This window comes from Lycorma delicatula, chromosome 8 (genome assembly GCF_047948215.1).
Source record: "Lycorma delicatula isolate Av1 chromosome 8, ASM4794821v1, whole genome shotgun sequence".
NCBI lineage: Eukaryota > Metazoa > Arthropoda > Insecta > Hemiptera > Fulgoridae > Lycorma > Lycorma delicatula.
Window position 1 is genome coordinate 9,400,394 of NC_134462.1, and position 10,204 is coordinate 9,410,597.

A 10,204-nucleotide genomic window follows, 5' to 3' on the forward strand; every position below is an offset into this window, starting at 1 on the left:
CCTAACACAACACCTTGAACATGACCTGGGAACTTTTCACATTTGGCAAGCATCAGACTAAAAGTCTGTTAGTGTCAGGGACTGTACAGTCCAACTCGATTGCTACCCTTATCCTCAAAAGTTGTTTTTGCATATTTTTTTTGCACAAATTTTTATTACATCGTTCAAAAGTTTTATTTCTAAAATATTGGGCAATTGATGTAATAGGCAATATGGTGGGATATGACTTAACTAGTTTTGGATTTAATTAACTTACAAGATTTTCAGATTTATTCTGCTAACATTTCATTCATATGTACTTCATTAAAAGTTTTGGATTGAAGCATTTCTGAAGTTGTAATATTTCTTCATTTTCATGTTGACATTTATTACCATATGTTGGCAACTATATTGCTGTCCTGATTTTGTTACCAAATTGTTTAGTTGAAAGCCACTTTATATGTCTTATGCAGAATTAAAAAATGTAGTTTAAATTTTTTTACAGTTTATAGATTTTTCACACTTAAATAGATCTGTTTGTTTAAAATATCAAATTAAATTGTATTGAAAGTCTTTATTACAAGTAGGCTTATGTTAAATAAAATTGAAATAAATTTATTATGTTACATTAAATTCTCCATTATTTACTGTATATTCAGACACAATGTATAATTTGTTAAAGGAATAATTCAGTTGAAGATATCATTGAAAATGAATTAGATAGTGAAAAAATTAAACAGATTCAAAAAGAAAATGATGATTTAAAAGATAAATTAGCTATGTTGGAAAAGCAGGCTAAAGAATTTCAGGTAAGAAAAAGTAAATTTAAACTCGTAGAATGTTGTGAATCACTGATAGTTTAATAATTTTGAAATAAAATAATATTGCCTGGTTCTTGGAATTAATTTTTCATAATGATCAAAAATAGAACTAGAACTGTATGTGTGTGTATGTATTTTCTCTTGGAGAGCAAAAGTGCTTAACATTGCAGATTTTGGTAGCAATTTACTATGATTAAATTTTGAGATCAATTTCAAAATCAGGAGTGTAACCTTTTAGACTACTGTTCTGTTTTTAATACTTTATATTTACTGATACTAATTGAACAATAAACTAGTGAGACATTGATTGGGTTTATTATACTTATTTAGAAATGTTCATTTCTAGAACATATGTATATGCATTAAATTTTATAATAGATTTGTATTATACTATGTGGGATTACATTTATATGTAATGAATGTGAAATCTTTTCATTTTTTTATTTCTTTTTGTTTTAAATAATGTACTTTCAAGATCAGGATCATTTTAACTTTACCACAGAGTTAGCTTGCAATTTTTTTTAATTCATATGGAAAAAAAATTATGTTTAATGATATTGTAAGACAGAGTATCTTAGCACAGGATTGAATTCGTAATTTTTATTGGCTTAATAAATAAATAAATCTAGAATTTTTTAATTGTTTTCCTTTAGATAAGAAACTCATTAAAAATAATAATTTTCTGCATTATTTGTTGGAGTAGGATTAAGAATAAGCTTTTGTAAATATCAGAAAATTTCAGTAACTCTATTGCCAGAACTGTTTGGTAATTAGATGCATTGTTCGTAAGAGTAATGTCTACTTATATCCATACTGCTTCCTTGGTTTGCCAACCTGGGTGTCTTGGTTTGCATCCTAACAATAGCTGTCGTCAGTTAGCCTTTAAAAGAAAATGATAGATTAAAGACAAATCGATGGTATTAAAATCTAAATTTGGCTGGGTTTCACTATGTACCTTCCATACAGAAAGGTAAATGTTTAACTAGAACCCCCAATAAAAAAATTTTAGCATTATTTAATTTATATTTGCTGTTAGAATATTTGTACCTTTTTTTACATATTTACATCTAAAATTTAATGTTTCTTTTTCCTACTAAGTTCTATTTTACAAATTCATTTACATTTATCATTTAAAAAATTTACTCTAAATTAGGTAACATTCAATTTCTGAATGGGTCAGAATGGTACAGAAGGTGCAAATAGTTTAAGGCCTAGCCAGAACAGTTATTTTTTACATCATTGGCTCCTTCAAACTGTTCCTTGGCTGATGATCCAAAGCTGTAACGAGTTATATAATACTCTCACTTCAAAAATAGAAACACAGCTTCTTACTGGTACTATTTCAATGAAGCAGAACAAGTTATCTGGTGACTTAAGTAAATAAATCAGTCAAATCAAAACATCACACATTGACTCTATTTCACTAAATCATTTTTCTGATCAATAGTTTATTGTTTTATCTTCAAAATTTTAGATGTATATTTGTAATGTTTATCAAGAAGATGTATACAGAAGATTGTTAATCCTTTTCTCCTATTAAACAGAGGCAATGTTTAATATCAGAACCTTTCTTGACAGAAAGGTCTTCTTTTTAACAAAAAAAGAATTAATTTGTTGCTATCTATACCTGTTTTTGTTTTTTCATTGTTGTGACACACATCAAGTACTTGTGTATTTATGTTCAATGCACAGCCAGATCAGTTGTAGAGATGAATATTTAGATTGCCTTGGTGAATAAGGCAACAGGAAGCTGCTTCACTCATCACTTTCCTTAGTAAATTTGGTGAAAGTTTGTTTATTAACTTTAGAACAGCTTTACTAATTTCAACAATAACTCTCATTTGTTAGGTTGCTTACAACATTTTTACTTCCTTATACGATGTAAAGGAAGTATTGTGATCATGAAAAATTTTTGTTTGCAGATTTCAACGGATATATCCATTTTGACCACTCCTGAATGCATTTTGACTAGTTTTGGCATGATGTCTGTACATACGTATGTATGTATGTATGCAAGTGCATATGTATCTCGCATAAATCAAAAACGATTAGCCGTAGAATGTTGAAATTTTGGATTTAGAACTGTTGTAACATCTAGTTGTGCTCCTCCCCTTTTGATTGCAATCGACTGAACCAAAAGTGTCCAAAAAAATCCCAAATTCCCAAAATTTTGGATTTTGGACTTTTTCATAACTACAGTAATAAGCCCTCATTGAGAGCTTTTCAATAATATATCATTAGCAGTACTTATTTTCATTGGTTCCAGAGTTATAGCCAAATAAAATTTTAATTGATGAATATTTGGATCTTAGGGGAAAACACATCGGTTTGAATCAGACTTCATCTCCCTTTTTTTTTAATTTAAATATATTGATTATTAATAATTATTAACCTCTCGGTGTAAACATTTTTTACGATAAATAATAATTCAATAATAACAACCAAAAAAATGAAAAAATATCAGGAGTTTTTAATAAAATAGAATTTTATGTACTTTTCATTTTATGTAAATGTAAAATATGTAAATTTAATAGGCGTACAAGGAAGTCATGTGTTGTCCAAGTCAGATGTTTTGGTTAAAGAATCATATCCACTGTTATTTGGTCAGTTTTATTGTTAATTTTTTTGGATGTTTTTTTTTGTTTAGGATAAAATATGTAGCTTTGAAGCTGAAAACAATGAACTTCAGAGTCAGTTAGAAGTTGAAAATGAAACTTCAGCTCAATTAAGGAAAGGTATATCACTAATATCTATTTGTATTTAATTATGTTCTTATTTTTATTTGTTTTGTCCATGTGTATATTCAGTTTATATACAGTACAACTTTCTTATGTTTTAAAGAGAATAAAAAAAAATTATGTAATTTATTTAAAAATAATAATATAGTAGGAAAATGTTTCTATAAAAATAAGTTCATGAAAAATTAGGTGTTTTTTAATTTAATTAAAAAAATCTGTATTTTTATTGAACCCTCACAATCTTGTGGTTTACTATACCTGGAACATCCTAGGAAATAGATTCTTTGAAATTTGGAGCTTGTAAAGAAAGTAAAGATGCCAATTAAAGTCATTCTTAATGAACCACTTGTATAGATCATTAAAGTTGAACAACATTTGGCACAATTTCACTGCATGCTTATTAGTATTTATTTCTGGCTAATGATTATAGCTAACCATGCCACTTCCATTTATAAAATATTTATAACAGCAATAGACTAATGACTGGAACTTATCCTGGACTTCAAAATAGCCTTTGTGATATATATGTTGTTATATATTAAATTCCAGTATCATTATATGGTTAATTTCAGTGATATACAGCAAATATTTTATTAAATCTCACATCAGCCGTGGCCTCACTTTTTTCCAGGATTCTTCTCTTTGTGGTTTTTGGAACATAATAAAACTTAGGTTAGATTTTTTAAGAAATATGTGGTTTGAGTTTAATCAGTATACACCTTCACTGCTGATTGGCCTTTTATGCTACTCCTTGGTAAGAATCAGAGTCCATGCACTGTTTCACAGTAAATAAAAGAGGGTTGACATCTCACTAAGCCCCATTAAATAATGATTGCCCAGCTGGCTACAAGAAGTTATTATCATGATGCCACAATGGATTCTGGATAGCAGTAATCAAGTTTCCATGGCACCATCCTAGAAAGAAAGAGTAAAGTGTAAGGAAAGAGAGTGAAGAGGAAGATGATCAGTCACATCAAGATTGGCTCTCATCAGCAAATATTGATGTGGCCTGCTAACTGTTGAGCCCAGGTACTGAAATCAGCAAGTTTAAGTTTACTAGTAGACTGGAGCTAAAGCTAAAACGTTTAATTTTATCTTTACTATATTTTTCTTCAATTTATTCAAAAAGTTAAAATTACATTTTAAGTAACTTAGGATAAGAATTTTATATAAATTTATTAATAGGCATTCACTCTACTGAAAGCCTATTTTACTTTATTGGCGCGTGTGGTACCTTATAAAACTTTTGAAAATGTATATCTATTTTCACATAAAGAGATAAGGAGGTGCAGACCAACACCAGTTCCCAAGTACAAATTATGTGTACAGAGTGTTTGTGATATTATAGGTCCTCTGTATATACGATCGTGTGGGGTGTTGTAGAGCCCCAAATACACTGGTAATGATAAAAGTGTGATTGTTGTCAATCTGACGAACAGTATAGCCACAGGATGGACAGGAATCCATTTCATCCCATTAGGAAGCTGGAGCGGTTGCCAGTGAGGACGGGTCGCTCTCTCCAAAGCTTTGCATCCCTGAATATGGAGATAGAAGTTGCTGTCTTGACCGTAGCTGCTATATAACTATTTAAACTAAATATACTGTATATGTTATTCCAGTGTACGTTATCAGATGCCTTTTCTAGGTCTATAAATGCCAAGTATGTTGATTTATTTTTCTGTAATCTTTCTTCTACTATTAATCTAAGCTCTAAAATTGCTTCCCTTGTCCCTATACTTTTTCTGAAACCAAATTGGTCTTCTCACACTTGTTCCACTCTCCTCTCAATTCTTCTATACAGAAATCTAGTTAAGAGTTTTGATGCATGGGTAGTTAAGCTAATTGTTCTGTATTCTTCACATTTATCTGCTCCTGCTTTCTTTGGTATCATGACTATAACACTCTTTTTTAAGTCTGACAGAACTTTCCCTTTTTCGTAAATATTACACACCAGTTTGTATAATCTATCAATTGCTTCCTCACCTGCACTGCGCAGTAATTCTACAGGTATTCCATCAATTCCAAGAGCCTTTCTGCCATTCAAATCTTTTAATGCTCTTTTAAATTCAGATCTCAGTATTGTTTCTCCCCCTTTCATCCTCTTCTTCCTCTATAACACCATTTTCTAATTTATTTCCTCTGTATAACTCTTCAATATATTCCACCAACCTATCGACTTTGCCTTTCATATTATAAATCAGTGTACCATCTTTGTTTAACACATTATTGGATTTTAATTTATGTACCTCAAAATTTTTGTTAACTTTCCTGTATGTTCCATTATTTTACCAATGTTCATTTCGCTTTCCACTTCTGAAAAATTTTCTTTAATCCACTCTTCTTTTGCTAGTTTGTACTTCCTGTTTACAGTATTTCTTAATTATCAATAGTTCCTTTTACTTTCTTCATCACTAGCATTCTTATATTTTCTGCGTTCATCCATCATCTGCAATATATTGTCTGAAAACCCAGGTTTTCTACCAGTTCTCTTTGTTCCACCTAAGTTTGCTTCTGCTGATTTAAGAATTTTCTTTTTAACATTCTCCCATGCTTCTTCTACATTTTCTACCTTATCTTTTTTACTCAGACCTCTTGTGATTACTCCTCAAAAATCTTTTTACGTCTTCTTCTTCAAGCTTCTCTAAATTCCACCGATTCATCTGACACATTTCCTTCAGGTTTTTAAGCCCCAATCTACATTTCATTATCGCTATCAATGTGTACTCCAGGCTAAGCTTTGCAGTCGACGAGTTGATTCTAAATCTTTGCTTAACCATGATGTAATCTACCTGATACCTTGCAGTATCACCTGGCTTTTTCTATGTGTATATTCTTCTATTATGATTTTTAAACTGGGTTTTGGGCAGTTACTAAACTATACTTAATGCAAAACTCTATAAGTCGGTCCCCTCTTTCATTACTTTTGCCCAGCCTGTATTAACCCACTATATTTCATTCCTTGTCTTTTCCAATGCTTGCATTCCAATTTCCAACTATTATTTATTTCCATCATCTTTTATGTGTTTAATTGCTTCGTCAATTTCTTCATATACACACTCTATCTCATCATCATCATCATCAACATGAGCGCTTGTAGGCATATAGATGTTAACAATTGTTGTCGGTTTAGCTTTTGATTTTATTCTTATTACAATGGTTCTATCACTATGCATTTTGAAATACTCTACTCTCTTCCCTATCTTCTTGTTCATTATGAAACCTACTCCTACCTGCATTATTTGAAGCTGAGTTAATTATTCTAAAATCACCTGACCAAAAGTTGTTTTCCTCTTCCCATCAAACCTTACTAATTTCTACTACATCTACATTCATCCTACCCATTTCTCTCTTTAAATTTTGTAACCTACCAACCTTTTTTAGACTTCTAACATTCCACGCTCCGACTCATAGAATTTTATTTTTTAATTTTCTGGTGACCCCCTTCCTTAGTAGTCCCTGCCCAGAGATCCGAATGGAGGACTAGTTTACCTCTGTAATATTTTACCAAAGAAAGCACCTCCATTTTTGTTATGTGAAAATGCAGAGAGCTACATTTTCTTGGGATAAAAGCAGCTGTAGTTTTCAATTGCTTTCAGCTGTGCAGTACTCAAAGGATTGAGTGATGATATGGCTGTTTAAGTCATTCTGACCTATGCCCTTAACAACTACTGAAAGAATTGCTGCCCTCTTTCAGGAATCATTCCTTAGTCTGGCTCTCAACAGATACCTATCCGATATGGTTGCCCCTTCAGTCCAGCTACTCTGTAGCACTGAGCACTCAAGCTCCCTCACCATCTGCAAGGTCTCATGATTCATGGAGGGAGTTTAATAATATCAAATTTCAACCAGTAAAATTAAATATTTTTTTTGATCCCCCATAATAAAAATGTAATTTCTAATGGTGTTAATATTTCATTTATTCTGATTACAGCTCCTATTCATTGATTAACAAAATTTATTTTTAGCCTTATACAGTTTTCCTTTTTTTATTTTTCTAACGTGTACATTGCAATCTGTTCAAATAGTGAACAATAAGCAACCCGCCCCAACTATGGCTCAATGAGATTAGGATGATATATGTTATGTAAATGAGGTGTAGTCTTATACAGACTCAGGTCAACCTTCCCTAAGACGTGTGGTTAAATAAACCCAAGATATTTTCTATTTAAATAGAAAATAATATTTAAAACTTATTAATGTAAAAGAAAGCACACTGTAGCTTGCAGTTGCACAAATTAACTGTGTCATGTTGTCAGTGTGAGGGTTTACTTCGTCTTCTTAACTCATTCTTTCACTTCAGAAGTCTAGTTTCAATTTTAATTTTTAAAAACATACAGTTATTATGTTCAGATAATGAAATTAAATATTTATAACATTGCAATATGAAAATATCAGATAATTTTTATATTAATTTTTCTTTTTTCCAGAAAGTATTAATTCTGTGATTGATTTTCATGGTAAATTAGCAGAAAGTAATTTATCAGCCATATATCAGTGTGATAGTAAAGTACAATCATTGGAACAGATTATTAATGGTTTGAGTGTAACATTCGATAATATGAATTTATCGTCTTCATCTTCTGATAAGAATGATCAAAGTGATTCTACAAAAATTACAAATATTATGAATAACCTGTATAAATTGCTGAAATCTCAGTTTAAAGCAGACACAAAATATACCTCAGCTCAAATTTTTGATACTTATCAAAATGTATTTGAATCTAATTTTTAATCTTTAAAACTCTGTTATTTTGCTAAATAAGATGTGTCGAAAAAAATTGTTAACGTGAGATTATTTATTAATTTTAGCCATATGGCCAATTTAAAATCTGTGACAGTGTTAAAAAAAAAAATGAAATTTGCTAATAAATATGTATTACTGTTAATTTCTTCCATAATAAAGGACTTTTTTTATTGCATATGTACTACGCTGAATCATTTTTTGTTATTTTTAAAGATTTGAGAAACATAAAAATATTAACTGAACAGTTTGATCACTAACCTAGATTTTCCTTGAAATTAATGTTTTCAAATTTTTTTGATTTCTACTCACATATATAAAAGCATGAAATTAATCATGTAAATATGTATTTATAAAAACTGGTATCTTTTCTTTGACCTAAAGAATCAAAAAAGGGTATTGAGTAAGTTAAACTTTAATAAATGTTTGAGTTTATTTTATCATTACCTATTTTCACTTATATAATGCTATTGTTTATCTCCCTTACTCCAATTGCAGTTTGTCCCTCCATATAAATTTAAGAAGTCCTTACTTTAGTATTGACCTTGTGATAATCTGTTATTGCCATGGTTTTGTAGTTCAATAATATTTTTTCTTCGGAAATCCATTTGTAAAATATTAAAATATGTTAAGACAAGCAACAAAAACCCATTCTTCCTAAATATTTATGTGTACAGAGGAATTAGAATGTACAGTTTTTTTCCAGTTAGTGCTCAAGACTCAGTTTCACAGCGAACAGATCAGAAAGATGTATAGACGTAGCAGCCAGCACCATTTCACACTAATACCAAATATAATAATCTATAAGTCTCAACAATTATAGCATGGATCCAGTGGGAGCCTAGTAAAAGACACAGCATAAAATGAAATCAAGAATAAGAGAATGGTATATTCTACCTGCAGTAGGATATGAAAGGAGATAAACCTTTTAGAAGGATTGCTTCCAGACCTGTTGATTAGCTTTTTTCAACCTTTATACCAAAAGTTAGAAGACTCCACCAAGTAAAAAAAAAAAAACTAACTCATTCTTCAAATGTATTATCCCCAAATTCAGATACCATAATTAAACAGAAATTAGCAAGTTGAAAAAAATAACACTCTTATAACAATATTTTTACTACATTAATCTTTATTTAACAAAAATGTTTTCTATGTACTAATTAGTTGATTTACAAAGGTTGCAATATGTACAGCATAACTTAGGAAATACACTCCCTTTATTGTTACACATGAGAGTGGGGATTAGAGAAAATAGGAAATTAATGTGAACCCACATTAGTGGTCTAGTGGTTAACGCGTCTTCCCAAATCAGCTGATTTGGAAGTCGAAAGTTACAGCGTTCAAGTCCTAGTAAAGCCAGATATTTTTACATGGATTTGAATACTAGATCGTGGATACCGGTGTTCTTTGGTGGTTGGGTTACAATTAACCACACATCTCAGGAATGGTCGAACTGAGAATGTACAAGACTAACACTTCATTTACACTCATACATATCATCCTCATTCATCCTCTGAAGAATTATCTAAACGGTAGTTACCGGAGGCTAAACAGGAAAAAGAAGAAGGAAATTAATGTGACATGTTGCCGTAGAGTGGCTTTCTCCACTCTACGGCAACATGTCACATTAATTTGAATCATCAAGGATTACAATTGTTAATGGTGTTTGATGTAGTAAATAATTGTTGAATTAGTAAACTGTAACCATGTTTATTAATTTGAACGAATACATTATTATATTGTCTGATGATAGCTGTTGAAAGCTTTTAGATAAATTACAAATGTACACTTACAGACGAGATGCATTTGATTTGAATATAAAACACAACATGATTGTAATGATTCAAAGAAAGTTGTTAACCACCATAGACGTTTTGGTAAAACAAATAAACAATGCATGCATTGGAGTTGTGGAATAGCAGATA

The 10,204-nt window shown here is 30.5% G+C and overlaps 1 protein-coding gene across 1 annotated transcript in view; it reads left to right on the forward strand.

Annotated features, from left to right (window-relative positions):
* LOC142329428 (FK506-binding protein 15-like) overlaps nt 1-8,463 on the forward strand; it is a 60,082-nt gene extending 51,619 nt beyond the window's left edge. Inside the window, exons 12-14 of the mRNA XM_075374049.1 lie at nt 662-788; nt 3,448-3,535; nt 7,966-8,463. Of these exons, the coding sequence (XP_075230164.1) occupies nt 662-788; nt 3,448-3,535; nt 7,966-8,270 (520 nt within the window). The 3' untranslated portion in view covers nt 8,271-8,463. The remainder of the gene's footprint in view (nt 1-661; nt 789-3,447; nt 3,536-7,965) is intronic.
* The last annotated feature ends 1,741 nt before the right edge of the window (nt 8,464-10,204 follow it).